The sequence below is a fragment of the Oncorhynchus kisutch genome, linkage group LG22 (assembly GCF_002021735.2).
Source record: "Oncorhynchus kisutch isolate 150728-3 linkage group LG22, Okis_V2, whole genome shotgun sequence".
Lineage (NCBI taxonomy): Eukaryota > Metazoa > Chordata > Actinopteri > Salmoniformes > Salmonidae > Oncorhynchus > Oncorhynchus kisutch.
Window position 1 is genome coordinate 44,770,930 of NC_034195.2, and position 19,130 is coordinate 44,790,059.

General features: G+C 42.8%; 1 protein-coding gene across 3 annotated transcripts in view; it reads left to right on the forward strand.

Annotated features, from left to right (window-relative positions):
* Nucleotides 1-655: 655 nt before the first annotated feature.
* asz1 (ankyrin repeat, SAM and basic leucine zipper domain containing 1) overlaps nucleotides 656-19,130 on the forward strand; it is a 33,805-nt gene continuing 15,330 nt past the window's right edge. For 2 of the 3 annotated variants that reach the window (XM_020456799.2, XM_031801337.1), the window contains exons 1-5: nucleotides 656-772; nucleotides 897-1,026; nucleotides 1,545-1,647; nucleotides 5,850-5,972; nucleotides 7,670-7,781. In XM_020456799.2, coding sequence (XP_020312388.2) covers nucleotides 696-772; nucleotides 897-1,026; nucleotides 1,545-1,647; nucleotides 5,850-5,972; nucleotides 7,670-7,781 — 545 coding nt within the window. In that variant the 5' untranslated portion in view covers nucleotides 656-695. The remainder of the gene's footprint in view (nucleotides 773-896; nucleotides 1,027-1,544; nucleotides 1,648-5,849; nucleotides 5,973-7,669; nucleotides 7,782-19,130) is intronic. The other variant, XM_020456800.2, reaches the window with a different exon arrangement.

The following is a 19,130-nucleotide window of genomic DNA, read 5'->3' on the forward strand; positions in this document are numbered from 1 at the left end:
CCCAACGGAGTTCCTCAAAATTAAAAATATAAACATTTTGGGGGCCTGGGGCCCTATGCGGCTGCTTACATACACACACACACCACCATGCACACACCCAGCACTTATGCTACTGCAATACTGTTTACTAAAATTACCCTGCTACCAGTCACTTTCTCGTAATCCCTGCCTAATGTAGCTCATGGGGATGTGTGAAATTTACTCCTCAGCCTAGTGTCCACACTTGCTTCAGAGAATAGCTATCTTTACGAAATAGAACGTACGCTCCTGAGAATGTAAGCTCCTGAGATCAGGCTTCAGTATCCTTGCACATTGAATATGTGGTACTGGCACTGACCTTGTATATGGCTTCCTCTCTTATTTCTCGAACTGCACAGGTATCCTACTTTTTGAAGCGATTGGGTTGACAATCATGCAGGCTGGCATAGCTGCAACAAACAGAACATGCACATTCTTACAACTAAACTGGTATGGCAGCTTCAAAGTCAAATAGGTTGCCCCTTTGGTCCATCAGTTTTCCACTGGGTAGAACTCTGAAACGTTTTTACAACACCCACAATTCCTGTTCTTAAAATACTTTTGGATTTATGGTCTAGCCCACTGATGTATATAGCATATGAACGATGTAGACCTGGATGCGCAAACTTGACCTGAATCTGACATTGTCACCCGGGTGACCTCATGGAGCGCCCTCCATGGTCACGTGCGTCTTGAAGCTTTATACAGAACACACTCTTCACGTCACTTCGATACGAAGTGATTTTCGTACTAGGTTAGGATATCATTTTCGCAAACCCTAACTCTTTTCCTAACCCTAATCTCAGTCTCCTAACCTGTTACGAAAAAGTAACTTAGGTATCGAAGTGCCGTGAAAAGAGTGTTCCCCTTTTTTACAGAAGATCCATACTCGAGGTCATCATGTCCAACAAGGTGGAATATGCCTTCCCTGCAGGAGACGAAAGCGATGGGAGCAACGACGAGTGGGACATTGGATTTTCAAAGTCGATAAAGGTCCCCTTAATTGAGGTGACACATATTTCCTATTTGTTTCTCCAATAATTTTGTATCTGTCATCTTGCGCTCGAGCCAGCTAAAATGCTAATGCCAGCTAGATAGCTATAGTTAATTTTAAAGATGAATTGGCTAGATATTTGCCAGCTCTGTTGAATGCGCAGTAACTTGTCAGGTTATCTCGTTTGATTATGATCCAAGACAACCATTTATCTTTAGTATTTTTATTGTTTAGTTACGATACTTTTTTTTTTATCTAGCTAGCTAGCTATTGCGTGCATGTAACAGTGTGAGAGGAAGATGGTAAATCCAATCCAGCAGGTGGCGACAACTATCCCAGACGGTCTGTCTTGTCTAGTAGTTTGGCCAGGCTAGCTTCATGACCTAGCTACCAACCAGACAACAATCACTTTTAAAATACAACACACAGTGAAGTACTCATCATTTAATGTACCAGCATTGTGTAATTAATTTCTAACAGAAAGGCATTTCACTGTACTTGTGCATGTGACATTAAAACTTGAAACTAACAGAGCACAGATGCAGGGGTCCCAGAAGCAGAGGATAAGGTCTCCACTTTGAAAAGAGCCATCAACACCAAAGATGTCCAGCTGGTCCAGCAGCTGTTGGACAATGGCAGGTTTTGATAATGACCAGTCAATTCTACATTAGGAAATTGCCATTATGATCTGTTACAATTTTGAAATTGAAGCACCAGTTATACAGTCAGCCTTTTACTGAATATTATAATCTTTGGTGTTAGCCCTCTTGTTCAGGCAATGTTCTGTAAATAACAGTGTTTGCAACCTTTCGTATTGATCTGAGTAAATTTTTTTAATCAATTACATTGATGGAAGCTACAATCTGTTAGTCGTATTAAAGCTGGTCCACCCCCTAAAAAAAATTGTGTGTGTATACTACCGTTCAAGAGTTGGGGGTCACTTAGAAATGTCCTTGTTTTTGATAGAAAATCAAATTTTTGGAACATTTTAAAATAACATCAAATTGATCAGGAATACAGTGTAGACATTGTTAATGTTGTAATTGACTATTGTAGCTGGAAACGGCAGATTTTTAAATGTAATATCTACATTTATCAGCAACCATCACTCCTGTGTTCCAATGATGCTGGATTGGATGCTGGCCTTCGAGGCAGAGTTCTTCTGTCCAGTGTCTGTGTTCTTTTTCCCCATCTAAATCTTTTATTTTTATTGGCCAGTCTGAGATATGGCTTTTTCTTTGCAACTCTGCCTAGAAGGCCAGCATCCCGGAGTCGCCTCTTCGCTGTTGGTGTTTTGCAGGTACTATTTAATGAAGCTACCAGTTGAGGACTTGTGAGGCGCCTGTTTCTCAAACTAGACACACTAATGTACTTGTCCCCTTGCTCAGTTGTGCACCGGGGTCTCCCACTCTCTATTCTGGTTAGAGACAGTTTGCGCTGTTCTGTGAAGGGAGTAGTACACAGCGTTTAATGAGGTCTTGAGTTTCTTGGCAATTTCTTGCATGGAATCGGCTTCATTTCTCAGAATAAGAATAGGCTGATGAGTTTCAGAAGAAAGTACTTTGTTTCTGGCCATCGAACCCACAAATGCTGATTCTCCAGATACTCAAATAGTCTTCAGCGAGCAAGCCTTTCTAATTGACCTGGCCCGGGTATCCTGGAAGGATATTGACCTCATCCCGTCCGTAGAGGATGCCTGGTTGTTCTTTAAAAGTGCATTCCTCACCATCTTAAATAAGCATGCCCCATTGAAAAAATGTAGAACTAAGAACAGATATAGGCATTGGTTCACTCCAGACTTGACTGCCCTTGACCAGCACAAAAACATCCTGTGGTGTACTGCATTAGCATTGAGTAGCCCCCACGATATGTAACTTTTCAGGGAAGTCAGGAACCAATATACACAGTCAGTTAGGAAAGCTAAGGCTAGCTTTTTCAAACAGAAATTTGCATCCTGTACCGCTAATTTCAAAAAGTTTTGGGACACTGTAAAGTCCATGGAGAATAAGAGCACTTCCTCCCAGCTGCCCACTGCACTGAGGCTAGGAAGCACTGTCACCACCGATAAATCCACGATAATCGAGAATTTCAATAAGCATTTTTCTACGGCTTGCCATGCTTTCCACCTGGCTACCCCAACCCGGCCAACAGCTCTGCACCCCCCGCAGTAACTTCCCCAAATCAAGATAGCTGATGTTCTGAAAGAGCTGCAAAATCTGGATCCCTACAAATCAGCTGGGCTAAACAAAACTCTTTCTAAAGTTATCTGCCAAAATGGTTGCATTCCCTATTACTAGCCTGTTCAACCTCTTTCGTATCGCCTGAGATCCCTAAAGATTGGAAAGCTGCCGAGGTCATCCCCCTCTTCATTGGGCGAGACACTAGACCCAAACTGTTAGGCAGGGCAGGATGGATATAGGTCTATCTACAGTCTTCGAAAGCCAAGTTAACAAACATATCACCGAACATTTAGAATCCCTCCGTACCTTTTCCACTATGCAATCGGGTTTCCAAGCTGGTCATGGGTGCACCTCCGCCACGTTTACGGTCCTAAAAGATATCATAACCGCCATCGATAAAAGACAGTGCTGTGCAGCCGCCTTCATCGACCTGGCCAAGGCTTTCAACTCTGTCAATCACTGCATTCTTATCGGCAGTCTCAATAGCCTTGGTTTCTCAAATGACTGCCTCGCCTGGTTCACCAACTACTTCTCAGATCGAGTTCAGTGTGTCAAATTGGAGGGCCTGTTGTCCGGACCTCTGGCAGTCTACGGGGGTGCCACAGGGTTCAATACTCGGGCCGACTCTTTTCTCTGTATATATCAATGATGTCGCTCTTGCTGCTTGTGATTCTCTGATCCATCTCTACGCAGACGACACCATTCTGTATACATCTGGCCCTTCTTTGGACACTGTGTTAACAAACCTCCAAACGAGCTTCAATGTCATACAACACTCCTTCCGTGGCCTCCAACTGCTCTTAAATGCTAGTAAAACTAAATGCATGCCGATTGCTGCCCACCCGCCCGCCTGCGTAGCATCACTACTCTGGACGGTTCTGACTTAGAATATGTGGACAACTACAAATACCTAGGTGTCTGGTTAGACTGTAAACTCTCCTTCCAGACTCACAATATGCATCTCCAATCCAAAATTAAATCTAGAATTGGCTTCCTATTTCACAACAAAGCCTCCTTCACTCATGCTGCCAAACTTACCCTCTTAAAACGGACTATTCTACTGATCCTTGACTTCGGCGATGTCATTTACAAAATAGCCTCCAACACTACTCAGACTGCATCCAATTTGCTATCACAGTGCCATCCGTTTTGTCACAAAGACCTGTATGCTCTCGTTGGCTGGTCCTCCCGACATATTCGCCACCAAACCCACTGGCTCCAGGTCATCTATAAGTCTTTGCTAGGTAAAGCTCCGCCTTATCTCAGCTCACTGGTCACCATAGTAACACCCACCTGTAGCACACGCTCCAGCAGGTATATTTCACTGGTCATCTCCAAAGCCAACACCCCCTTTGGCTGCCTTTCCTTCCAATTCTCTGCAGCCAATGACTGGAACGAATTGCAAAAATCACTGAAGCTGGAGTCTTATATCTCCTTCACGAACTTCAAGCATCAACTGACAGTGCAGCTTACGGATCACTGTACCTGTACACAGCGCATCTGTAAATAGCACATCCAACTACCTCATCCCCGTATTGTTATATATATACATATATATAATCTTGCTGTTTTGCACCCTGGTATCTCTACTTGCACATTATCATCTGCACATGTATCACTCCTGTGTTAATGCTAAATTGTAAATATTTCGACCACTATGGCCTATTTATTGCCTTAACTCCCTAATCTTACTACATTTGCACACACTACGTATATTTTTCTATTGTGTTATTGACTGTACGTTTGTTTATCCCATGTGTAACTCTGTTGTTTTTGTCACACTGCTGTGCTTTATCTTGGCCAGGTTGCAGTTGTAAATGAGAACTTTTTCTAAACTGGCCTACCTGGTTAAATAAAGGTAAAATAAAAGTCTAAAGAAGGCACGGTTTTATTGCTTCTTTAATTAGAACAACAACAGTTTTCAGCTGTGCTAATATAATTGCAAAAGTGTTTTCTAATGATCAATTAGCCTTTTTAAATTATACATTTAGAGTAGCTAGCACAACGTGCCACTGGAACACATGAGTGGTGGTTGCTGATAATGGACCTCTGTAGATATTCCATAAAAAAATGGAAAAGCTACAATAGTCATTTACAACATTAACAATGTCTACACTGTATTTCTTATCAATTTGGTGTTATTTTAAATGGACAAAAATGTGCTTTTTATTTCTAAGGGACCCAAACTTTTGAACGATTGTTTATGTGTGTGTGTGTGTGTGTGTGTGTGTGTGTGTGTGTGTGTATATATATATATATACACACACACACACACACACATAAACAATCGTTCAAAAGTTTGGGTCCCTTAGAAATAAAAAGCACATTTTTGTCCTTTTAAAATAACACCAAATGTTCATATTTTTAGGGGATAGATCAGCTTTAATATTGCAGATAGATTGTAGCTTCCATCAATGTAATTGTCTGTCATTTCCAATTTTTTATAAAAATAAAAAAAATCCTTTATTATTTTCCCCTAACCCTACCACCCTTCTCTAATTGGAGTAAACTAATGGACAACAACACACACAGGCCTCTACTTCCAGCTTATACATACTATATACATTTTACCCATCTGTGGTCTTTGTGCCTAGTAAGATAGCTAAGTGCTGTAACTGTATGGACTGGTTTAACCTTTCTAATCCCTGCCTTGTTAGGCCTGGATGTGGAGACAAGGCTGGGGTTTGAGTGGACACCGCTGATGTGTGCTGTGCACATGGCTCACTATGACATCGCCAAGCTGCTGCTGGACAGAGGGGCCAGCGCTAACTTCAGCAGAGGTAAGAAAGACGTGCCATATTATGTTAGCTGTATTCAATACCATGCCCTCACCAGCACTCAGATGTTGACAACGTCCTGGTGCAGTACAGGTGTGATGTGTTGCATTGTAGTTGAACAAAAGTACAGCCTTATTCTAACAAGTTAATAGACCTAAATGTTGAATCATTCAGCCAGGGAGTTATTTTTGGCACTTCGTGGTTTTTCAGGGTTTCATAGACAGGTGTGTGATCTAGAATTTGACTCATTGCTGCCAGACTCTTTCACATCTTCCAGTTTATGCAAGTCTCTGCTTGTAGAAGAGACTATCTGCTCTGCCCACCTCTGTAGAGACTGAGAGCAATAAAGAGAATGCTCCCGCTGACTACATCAGCCCGTCAGAACTAGGACAGATAGCGGGATACTGAAACAGAACACCCACAATGGACAAGGAAAGGAAGGAATTCTGTGATATCGAATGACACAAGCCTTGCTTGGTCAGACTTAATCTTCCCGTCCTCTGACGTGCCACTTCAGCTTTCCTTGATGAAGCGCACACACACACTGCACTCGAAGCACACGCATGCACACCAATGCACACACGGTGATACAGAGTGACCCCCCCCCCCCCCTCTACTTCTCACACCTTCTTTCAATTTCCACACGTGTCCCGGCCAAAGACTGGACAGCGAATTAGAAGCCTTGCTACATAGTTCATCTGCCATTACTTAATATCTATGACGTTAAAGAGGAACCGTCGAAAAACATGCTGCTAATCCGCCGGTGTTTTCAGTTTACAGCTTCGACTGTTTCATTCCTCTTGTCTTTCTCTCTATCTCTCGTGGAGAAATTGAATGCATCTGTTGTATTGGTGATCTTGGAAAGGGAGACTTTAAGTCATGGATAGACTGGGGACAGTGCTACCACATTTGGATATTACAGGTGTCTTGGTCTGTGTGTATGTTATTCCAGTTAGTACATACAACAGGGATGGTTGTGTACAATACGTGTGTGTGTGTGTGTGTGTGTGTGTGTGTACACACACCGTGGCGGCATCTGTTGCCAGAGGCTTTGAAAGGAAACAATTAAACGGGAGAGCGGTGGTCACTTCCTATTTTGTGTTTCTCCAAGAGAGAGAGAAAGAGAGGGGGAGGAATGCAGGAGTGATTGATAAAGCTGGTACACAGAGCGTGGTGCTGTCGTCATAGCACTAGGCCAACCCCAGACTTGTATTTATTTTCCCCGGTCCACTGCAGACGCAAACCGTCAGTCTGGTTGCAACTGCCCTCAATGATTGCTCCCACCTAAAACATACTCACAGACACGTACACTCCACACACGCACACAGTCAGTCCATGCCGAAACAGGAATTCAGCAGATTGCCATCACTCTCGTGTTTTCCGAGTCTGAGATGTCAAGACAATGCCACTGAAGTAAACACCACAGATCCCGAGTTAAGATAAAAGGATATCGATCACATCAACGTTCACAGGGCCAATTTCAAAATGATATTTATTATGCTGCCTCATCCTGCACTGTCTGGTGTGATGTCTGGTTTCTTATTATTGTAATGACTATTGATTGAATGTCTAATGTGATGTTTTATCCATTGACATTGGTTTTGTTGGCATTGAATTGTGTCTAGTTAAATGATAGTCATGAGATTATGCATGGACTGAATATTCTGCCCCAGTACTAATGCTCTTTGTGTGTTACATAGACCAGTACACTGTACTGATGGCTGCATGCACAGCTTCTGCCAGTGAGGACAAGATCGTCCAGTGTGTGGAGCTGCTCTTGTCCAGAAACGCTGATCCCAACACATTCACCAGGTGAGAGAGACGGTGTATGTGCCTGTCTTTGTCTGTCATGTTTTGAGTATCTCTGTGTGGATTTTCATGTCATTTCATCATAAGACATGGTACATTTTATACTCTGCAGCACAGGGACTGATATGGGCTCCAGAGTGGCGCAGCGGTCTAAGGCACTGCATCTCAGTGCAAGAGGCGTCACAACAGTCCATGGTTCGAATCCAGGCTGTATCACATCCGGCCGTGATTGAGAGCCCCATAGGGGCAGTGCACAATTGGCCCAGCGTCGTCTGGGTTTGGCCAGGGTAGGCAGTCATTGTAAATAAGATTTTTTTTCTGAACTGACTTGCCTAGTTAAAAAGGTTAAATAAAAAATTAAACAATATAATATAGCCTCTGATGGCCAAGCTTGTGAAACACTACTACAGTATGTATTTCCTTTTAGCCACAGGACCACACTGTTATGTTGGCATCGCATAATAGACGTGAACAGCAACATGTTATTACATTCATTAAGGGTTAGAGTTCCCATTCATCCACTGTTTTATTCATTTAGACATGATTTACTGTGATGGAATGTACCAGGACTGAAGCAGTGTTTCCTGTTGCCTGGTACCATGTCTTGACCCTGGCTTTGACCACCTTGTGACATTCTCCTGTGCTGTCCAGTGTCCCTGTTCACCACTATACCACTTGGAGTACAGTGTGTGTTTGTTTCAGTACAGTGTGTGTTGGTCTGCATTTATCTTTTGTGTGGAATGCCCTGTTATGGCATTTGCATGCACACATACCCAGATCCCCTTCAGACAGACAATAAACACTTACAGAGCAGGGGGGAGAAGGACTAAACAAGAGTAAGAGAAGCCCTCCTCCACACCACCTAAACATACTGTACTGCCTGATGCTGCCCAGACACGGAGAGAGGGAGGGAGAGCAGGCAGGGAGAGAGCAGGCAGGGAGGGAGGGAGGATTCTGGAACCACTTACACGTTGTCATTATCGCTGGACATTTCTCATGGCAAGTCAAGGAGAAAGCCCTGAACTTAGCCTTCTCCCCCCCCACCTCCATTGCCCTTCGCCCACCCCTCACAAACTCTCCGCCACCCTTGTCTTATGCCGTTGCCCATGCCACACACCACCCCATCCCTCCTACACACACACACCGTCCTGAAAGCGAGCGAGAGCAGGCGGTAGGAAATTGATTGTTTCCTCTCCAGACAAAATATTTGAAGAACGGTAACGAGAGACAGAAGGGATGTGGACGAGAAGAAAGGGGGGAAGAACAGAGTTACAACAACAGGAGGAGAAGAAAGAGGATCAGGGGTTCTTGTGGGTAGAGAGCTATGGCCTTAACCTCTGAGTATTTGACCAGCAATTCACACCAGATGCATTTCTTTCCCTCAGCATCATAAACAAATGAACCTTTAAAGATGGTGTGTTTGTTCAGGAGCAAGATGTGGGGTCCACTCTCTCAACCTACAGCAGGGATCATCAACTACATCATTTTTTTTCTTGATTGGATGATCAGGGGGCCCGGAACATAATTTCAGATAATTTGTAGACTACAAATTGACTGCAAGAAGCCCAAACATATATAATATTGGACTAAAACACAACCTTTTCAAATCTTGCTTGCATTTATATATAATGCGTGGGAATAATTTTGAACAGATGTCCAAAATACTAATAATAATTTTTTAAATATATGTATATATTTTGCTCAGAACTTAGGAGGGCCATATAAAATCATCAGTTTGGGAACCGTGGTCTACAATAACCTGAATCATTGGATGGTGCAGCAAAGTGAGGTCCTTTTGCATACACAATATTACATACACTGAGTATTAGAGGTCGCCCGATTAATCGGAATGACCGATTAATTAGGGCCGATTTCAAGTTTTCATAACAATCGGAAATCGATATTTTTGGGTGGCGATTTGTTTTTATTTTTTATATATTTTTTTGACCTTTATTTAACTAGGCAAGTCAGTTAAGAACACATTATTTTCAATGACTGCCTAGTTAAATAAATAAAAAATGTAAAAAACCTCTCTGGAAACAAATGGGTTATACCTGAAACAAAAAAGGGTTGGGTTAACTCCCTTGTTCAGGGGCAGAACGACAGATTTTCACCTTGTCAGCTCGGGGGATCCAATCTTGCAAATCTACAGTTCTACGCTCTAACCATTGCACTCCATGAGGAGCCTGCCTGTTACGCGAATGTAGTAGAAGCCAAGGTAAATTGCTAGCTAGCATTAAACTTACCTTATAAAAAACAATCAATCATAATCACTAGTTATAACTACTAATCCATTTTAGCAGGCAATATTAACCAGGTGAAATTGTGTCATTTCTCTTGCGTTCATTGCACGCAGAGTAAGGGTATATGCAACAGTTTGGGCTGCCTGGCTCATTGCGAACTAATTTGCCAGAATTTTACGTAATTATGACATAATATTGAAGGTTGTGCAATGTAACAAGAATATTTAGACTTAGGGATGCCACCCGTTAGATAAAATACAGAAAGGTTCTGTATTTCACTGAAATAATAAACGTTTGTTTTCGAAATTATAGTTTCTGGATTCGACCATATTAATGACCAAAGGCTCGTATTTCTGTGTGTTATTATGTTATAATTTAGTCTGATTTGATAGAGCAGTCTGACTGAGCAGCTTTCGTCCGTTTTGCCAGCAGCTCTTCGCAAGCACAGCGCTGTTTATGACTTCAAGCCTATCAGCCTAATGGCTGGTGTAACCAATGTGAAATGGCTAGCCAGTTAGCTGGGTGTGCGCTAATAGCGTTTCAAACGTCACTCGCTCTGAGACTTGGAGTAGTTATTCTCCTTGCGCTGCAAGGGCTGCGGCTTTTGTGGAGCGATGGGTAACGCTGCTTCGAGTGTGGCTGTTGTCGATGTGTTCCTGGTTCGCGCCCAGGTAGGGGCGAGGAGAGGGACGGAAGCTATACTGTTACACTGGCAATACTAAAGTGCCTGTAAGAACATCCAATAGTCAAAGTATATGAAATACAAATGGTATAGAGAGAAATAGTCCTATAAATACTATATTAACTACAACCTAAAAACCTCTTGCCTTGGAATATTGAAGTCTCATGTTAAAAGGAACCACCAACTTTCATATGTTCTCATGTTCTGAACAAGGAACTTAAACGTTAGCTTTTTTACATGGCACACATTTTTACATGGCACATAGTGCATATGGGCACATATTACTTTCTTCTCTAACACTTTGTTTTTGTATTATTTTAACCAAATTGAACATGTTTCATTATTTATTTGAGGCTAAATTCATTTTATTGATGTATTATATTATGTTCAATTAAGTGTTCATTCAGTATTGTTGTAATTGTCATTATTACAAATGTTTAAAAAAATTGTCCGACTTAATCGGTATCGCCTTTTTTAGTCCTCCAATAATTGAGTATCGGTATCGGCATTGAAAAATCATCAGTCGACCTCTACTGAGTATACCACACATTAGAAACCCCTTTCTAATATTGAGTTATACCCATTTTTCCCCACAGAACAGCCTCAATTTGTCGGCATGGACTCTACAGGGTGTCGAAAGTGTTCCACAGGGATGCTGGTCCTGTTGACTCCAATGTTTCCCACAGTTGTGTCAAGTTGGCTGGATGTCATTTGGGTGGTGTACCATTACTGATACACAGGAAACTGTTGAGTGTGAAAAATCCAGCAGCATTAGTTCTTGACACAAACCAGTGCGTCTGGCACCTACTACCATACCCCATTCAAAGGCACTTAAATCTTTTGTCTTTGCCATTCACCCTCAATGGCACAAATAAATACACAATCTCTCAAGCCATAAAAGTCCTTCTGTAACCTGTCTCCTCCCCTTCGTGTGTGTGTGTGTGAGCGCGTGCGTGCGTGACATCAATAGGGGATCATCGGCTTCACCTGGTCAGTCTATAAATGGAAAGAGCAGGTGTTATGATCACATCTCTGGTTTATCCTCTGTGTCCTCTACAGTGTCTGTCCTCTACGGTGTATGTCCTCTGCGTCCTCTACGGTGTCTGTCCTCTACTGTGTCTGTCCTCTGCGTCCTCTACGGTGTCTGTCCTCTACTGTGTCTGTCCTCTGTGTCCTCTACGGTGTCTGTCCTCTGTGTCCTCTACGGTGTCTGTCCTCTGTGTCCTCTACGGTGTCTGTCCTCTGTGTCCTCTACTGTGTCTGTCCTCTGGCTTTTGAATAACAGGTGAAAACGTCAAGCATTTTCCTCCAGCCTATAGACCTATCAGTTGGATAAGAGCTGGAAATCAGTTTCAACTGAAACCTTTGAGGAGATAAGGACTGTTTGGGATGCAGGATGAGACTAGGCAGCCTGTGTGTGGTGTGGTCATCCTCTCCAGAGGTTATGAACAGGATATGTACTGATTTATAACCTGTCACAATGGTTTCATAGGAAGGGGAGTTTGATCGTTTTATCTGGTATGGTTGTTTTATCTCTCGAGGCCATTGTTCTCAGAGTTGTGACGTCGGATTTGTGTTTGCTCAAAACCGTCTACGTATCGATTCTCTGCTCATTTGGAACTGGTGATAAAAAACACATACAGTACAAACACACACCACCCTTCACTCTGGCTGCACCCCACCGTGAGCCAATGACCTTGTCACTGGTTTGCCACTGAGACTAATACCTTAGGCCAAACCTGTTTTTCCTCCTGTCTCCTGTGCTCAGAGGAAGGAAAAATGGAATACCTGGAATGTGTTAGGATGATAGATTACTACGCACTGACTCACCTAGTTCTAGACACCTAGTTCTAGATGTCACCAATACACACAGATTTACAAACTCTCTCTCACACACACATCCTCCCTCTGTGTCCCTGGGAAACGTCACATATTGTGATGAATGGCCACAGGCCATTCCCACACCTCTGGATTGATGCAGTTTCTCACCCTCTGTTCTGTCAGTATCGGGTGATTTAAAGTTGAATTGTGTCAGTGGTTGACACTTGCCGGTTTGTTGCTCAACACAATAGGATGGGCAACCAATGGCATGGGCTGCCTCACTCTTTCCCCCAAAATATAGTGTTTTGGGTGTTCCCCAATGTTAGAAGGCAGATTAACAACAACTGACCTAGAGCAGGGTTTCTCAAACTCTGTCCCGCCCCCCTGGGTGCACGTTTTGGTTTCTGCCCTAGCACCACACAGCTAATTCAAATAACCGATTCAAGCTTTGATTATTTGAATCAGCTGTGTAGTGCTAGGGCAGAAACCAAAACGTGCACCCAGGGGGGCCCCAGGACAGAGTTTGGGACTGACCTAGAAGACTGCTTGTTTGGGCCAAACAGTGTGGTGAACCACTAAGTAATACAGTACTTGCAGTAATTGTTTAACTTAGACTACTTAATGTAAGTTACAATATGTTTTATGTCACCCTAGAGGTGTCAAAGCCAAGCGCTGCTTTGTGGAAAATGTTCTCCTTTACAGCCTGTTTCTGTAGAGAATGTAACCTGGGCAGGTCTGCTGTAGCTGGTCACTCAAGAGTTGAGGGCTTGGTGTCTGTCTCCCTCCAGTGGTTTCAAGTGTTTTAAAGCTGTTCTACCAATCATTCTTTCATACCTAGAGCGGCAGAAGACATTGAGATTGGGAGAAGACAAATGTCTGTTTCTTCCCAAAAAAAAAGACAAAGTATCTATTCTATTCCATTTCATTCTTTGATGTCCAATCAAAAACATATTTGGGCCAATGGGTAAAATAGTGTTAATTGTGTAGATAATCCTATAAGAAAGCCATTGCTCCAAACCTCAGGTCTCTCTATTGGAATTTTTACCCTTATAGGATGGCCAGAATTAGGGTGACTAAATCAATGGAGGCCAGATACAGTGCATTCGGAAAGTATTCAGACCCCTTGAATCCTTCCACATTTGTTACATTACAGCCTTTATTCTAAAATTGATAAATTAATTTGTTTCCTCAACCTACACACAATACCCTATAATTACAAAGCGAAAACCGGTTATTAGACATTTTTGCAAATGTATAAAAAAACATATTTCCATAAGTATTCAGACCCTTTACTCAGTACTTTGTTGAAGCACCTTTAGCAGCGATTACAGCTTCGAGTCTTCTTGGGTATGACGCTACAAGCTTGGCATACCTGTATTTGGGAAGTTTCTCCCATTCTTCTCTGCAGAACCTCAAGCTCTATCAGGTTGGATGGGGAGTGTCGCTGCACAGCTATTTAAAATCAAATGTTATTTGTCACACGCGCCGAATACAACAGGTGTAGACAGGTGTACCACCCTGCATACCACTGCTGGTTTGCTTCTGAAGCTAAGCAAGGTTGGTCCTGGTCAGTACCTGGGTGGGAGACCAGATGCTGCTGGAAGTGGTGTTGGAGGGCCAGTAGGAGGCACTCTTTCCTCTGGTCTAAAAAAAGAAATATCCCAATGCCCCAGGGCAGTGATTAAAACACAAAGGGAATATTTTACTTGCTGTTACAATAAGAAATATATTCTGAACAAAGTTATAGAAAATAAGTATTAACAGGTGTAATGATGATGTCCCTTACGATTCCTACCACATCCTGTATTAGGAGGAAACTCGCGCGCGCACACACTATTATTACTATTATCAAGACAATAATATTAAATTGTCCTATTGGCAAGGTAATCATTCACCAAGTCTTTTAAGTGATCATCTCTTCCACACTGGTATCAGTCCCTCATAGATAACTATTATAAATGATGTTCTGACGATAGTGAGGAATTCTTCTGTTCCACTAGTTGATAAAGACTTCTCTAATGAACACTTCATTGGTGATCTTGTATCGTTTAAGGTACAGTCCTTGGGTCAAGGGATATTGCTTAAGTTTCAGACGGTAGATTCTCATAGCCTGTAACAAAAGAAACAAAAAAAGTGAAAGTAACATGTCCTGGTTTCAAGAGAAATGAGTATTTCACATAGATTTCCCTAAATAATCAAATCAAATGTTATTTGTCACATACACATGGTTAGCAGATGTTAATGCGAGTGTAGCGAAATGCTTGTGCTTCTAGTTCCGACAATGCAGTAATAACTAATGAGTAATCTAACAATTTCACAACTACTATACACACAAGTGTAAAAGGATAAAGAATATGTGCATAAAGATCTATGAATGTGTAATGGTACAGAATGGCATAGGCAAGATGCAGTAGATGGTATCGAGTACAGTATATACATTTGAGATGAGTAATGTAGGGTATGTAAACAAAATGGCATAGTTTAAAGTGGCTAGTGACACCTTTTTTTACATACATTTTCCATCCATTTCCATTATTAAAGTGGCTGGAGTTGAGTCAGTATGTTGGCAGCATCCACTCAATGTTAGTGGTGGCTGTTTAACAGTCTGATGGCCTTGTGATTGAAAAACAGCTTCTATCTCTCGATCCCTTCTTTGATGCACCTGTACTGACCTCGCCTTCTGGATGATAGCGGGGTGAACAGGCAGTGGCTCGGGTGGTTGTTGTCCTTGATGATCTTTATGGCCTTCCTGTGACATCGGGTGGTGTAGGTGTCCTGGAGGGCAGGTAGTTTGCCCCCGGTGACGCGTTGTGCACACCTCACTACCCTCTGGAAAGCCCTACGGTTGTGGGCGGAGCAGTTGCCGTACCAGGCGGTGATACAGCCCGACAGGATGCTCTCGATTGTGCATCTGTAGAAGTTTGTGAGTGCTTTTGGTGACAAGCCGAATTTCTTCAGCCTCCTGAGGTTGAAGAGGCGCCTTCTTCACAACGCTGTCTGTGTGGGTGGACCAATTCAGTTTGTCCGTGATGTGTGCCCCAAAGAACTTAACTTACTACCCTCTCCACTACTGTCCTGTCGATGTGGATAGGGGGGTGCTCCCTCTGCTGTTTCCTGAAGTCCACAATCATCTCCTTTGTTTTGTTGACGCTGAGTGTGAGGTTATTTTCCTGACACCACACTCCGAGGGCCCTCACGTCCACCTGGGGGCGGCCCGTCAGGAAGTCCAGTACCCAGTTGCACAGGGCGGGATCGAGACCCAGGGTCTCGAGCTTGATGACAAGTTTGGAGGGTACTATGGTGTTGAATGCTGAGCTGTAGTCAATGAACAGCATTCTCACATAGGTATTCCTCTTGTCCAGATGGGTTAGGGCAGTGTGGTTGCGATTGCGTCGTCTGTGGAACTATTGGGGTGGTAAGCAAATTGGAGTGGGTCTAGGGTGGCGGTGATATGGTCCTTGACTAGTCTCTCAAAGCACTTCATGATGACGGAGTGCTACGGGCGGTAGTCGTTTAGCTCAGTTACCTTAGCTTTCTTGGGAACAGGAACAATGGTGGCCCTCTTGAAGCATGTGGGAACAGCTGACTGGGATAAGGATTAATTGATTGAATATGTCCGTAAACACACCAGCCAGCTGGTCTGCGCATGCTCTGAGGACGTGGCTGGGGATGCTGTCTGGGCCTGCAGCCTTGCGAGGGTTAAATGTTTTAGTGAGTCGGCTGCAGTGAAGAAGAGTCCGCCGGTTTTGGTAGCAGGCCGTGTCAGTGTCACTGTATTGTCCTCAAAGCGAGCAAAAAAGTAATTTAGTCTGTCTGGGAGCAAGACACCCTGGTCCGCGACGGGGCTGGTTTTCTTTTTTAATCCGTGATTGACTGTAGACCCTGACACATACCTCTTGTGTCTGAGCCGTTGAATTGCGACTCATGTCCCGATTTTCATGAAAAAGTTTGACATTTCACCTAGATATCCCTAATATGATGACTGCGGTGTACAACATGGAAGCTTATCAGGTTCTGATCATCTTACTATGCTTCTTCACCCGAGATTGGCCCCCAATTGCTAATCAATCAGTTCTTTATTCTCCAGGCTCTGCTTTGTCATCAAAATGGAAAACCTTACACTGAGTAACATCGTGATTTTCCCTAGACTTTTATTGCTGACCTTACATAAAAATAAATAAAAATTGTACCTTCACCCACTGTCCTGGTACTATGTTATGTCCCCCCTCGGGACTTATCCCCCACACCTCTTTTACTTGTCTGTCTGCTTCCCTTACTGCATTAGAGTTGTATTCAATAGTTAAGCATTGTGTCACTCATAAAGAGAATGTCTGCTTTTCTCAAATCTAACGTGCCTAGTAGTGACGTGTCGACCTGTGATGACCTCAAACGGACTCAACCCTGTGGTTTTCTTATGTGTTGCTCGTATACTACATAATACCTTAGGCAATGCTTCCGGTCATGCCATCCCTTCTTGAATTGTTCAATGTAGAGTCAAGTTGCAAAATAACATCAAGGCCTAAAATAGGTTGTTCAAACAGCCCTGCATCAATCTTCATTGGACCAATAGAAATTGATAATGGTTTGTTTCATATCTGTCTCCCACCCACTCCTGTCGCTCTCATCTTCTTGCCGGTGTACTGAGGACATACAGTTGATGTCGGAAGTTTACATACATTTAGGTTGGACTCATTAAAACTCGTTTTTCAACCACTCCACAAATGTATTGTTTAACAAACTATAGTTTGGGCAGGTTGGTTAGGACATCTTCTTTGTGCATGACACAAATACTTTTTCCAACAATTGTTTACAGACAAATTATTTCACTTATAATTCACTGTATCACAATTCCAGTGGGTCAGAAGTTTACATACACTAAGTAAAATCCCAGAAAATGATGTCATGGCTTTAGAAGCTTCTGCTAATTTTACATAATTTGAGTCAATTGGAGGTGTACCTGTGGATGTATTTCAAGGCCTACCTTCAAACTCAGTGCCTCTTTGCTTGACATCATGGAGAAATCAAAAGAAATCAGCCTAAAAAAAACAATTGTAGACCTCCACAAGTCTGGTTCATCCTTGGGAGCAATTTCCAAATGCCTGAAGGTACCACGTTCATCTGTACAAACAATAGTACGCAAGTATAAACACCTTGGGACCACGCAGTCGTCATACCGCTCAGGAAGGAGACGCATTCTGTCTCCTAGAGATGAACGTGCTTTGGTGTGAAACGTGCAAATCACTCCCAGAACAACAGCAAAGGACTTTGAGAAGATGCTGGAGGAAATTGGTACAAAAGTATCTATATGCACAGTAAAATGAGTCCTATATCGACATAACCTCAAAAGCCACTCGGCAAGGAAGAAGCCACTGCTCAAAAAACGCCATAAAAAGCCAGACTACGGTTTGCAACTGCACATGGGGACAAAGATCATACTTTTTGGAGAAATGTCCTCTGGTCTGATGAAACAAAAATAGAACTGTTTGGCCATAATGGCCATCGTCATGTTTGGCGGAAAAAGGGGGAGTCTTGCAAGCTGAAGAACACCATCCCAACCGTGAAGCACGGGGGTGGCAGCATCATGTTGTGGGGGGCTTTGCTGCAGGAGGGACTGGTGCACTTCATAAAATAGATGGCGTCATGAGGCAAGACAATTATGTGGATATATTGAAGCAACATCTCAAGACATCAGTCAGGAAGTTAAAGCTTGGCCGCAAATGGATCTTCCAAATGAACAATAACCCCGAGCATACTTCCAAAGTTGTGGCAAAATGGCTTAAGGACAACAAAGTCAAGGTATTGGAGGGGCCATCACAAAGCCCTGACCTCAATCCTATAGAACCTTTTGTGAGCAGAACTGAAAAAGCATGTGCGAGCAAGGAAGCCTACAAACCTGACTGGCCAAAATTCACCCTACTTATTGTGGGAAGCTTGTGGAAGGCCACCCAAAACGTTTGACTTAAGTTAAACAATTTAAAGGCAATGCTAACTAATACTAATTGAGTATGTGTAAACTTCTGACCCACTGGGAATGCGATGAAAGAAATAAAAGCTGAAATAAATCATTTTCTCTATTCTGACATTTCACATTCTTAAAATAAAGTGGTGATCCTAACTGACCTAAGACAGGGAATTTTTACTAGGATAAAATGTAGGAATTGTGAAAGACTGAGTTTAAATGTATTTGGCTAAGGTGTATGTAAACTTTCAAATTCAACTGTATATGTTTTACATAAGATATGTAAGATATGATACAGTGACTTCAGCATCCGTATCTACTGAAAAATCTACTGCAAAGTTGTTAACCATCATGTTCACATCTGATTTCATATGTACACCAGCTGAGATGGAACATAAGAGGTGGTCTATAAGTTTCCCTCCACAGCATCCAGCAAACTCTGCTGCTGAGCCGGAGAGAGCTTCTTAAGTTTCTGCATCAGCTTTGCGTTGTTGGGGCCATCTTCATTCCATTTCCCCTTAGACCCTGCTTCTCCTGGCCATTCCTCATAAGAACACCTTTTCTTTTCCGACATTCTCGTTGCCAGTGACCAGATATCCTGCAATAATGACAATAATGACGTATCTCTGATACCCACGTCTTGTGGA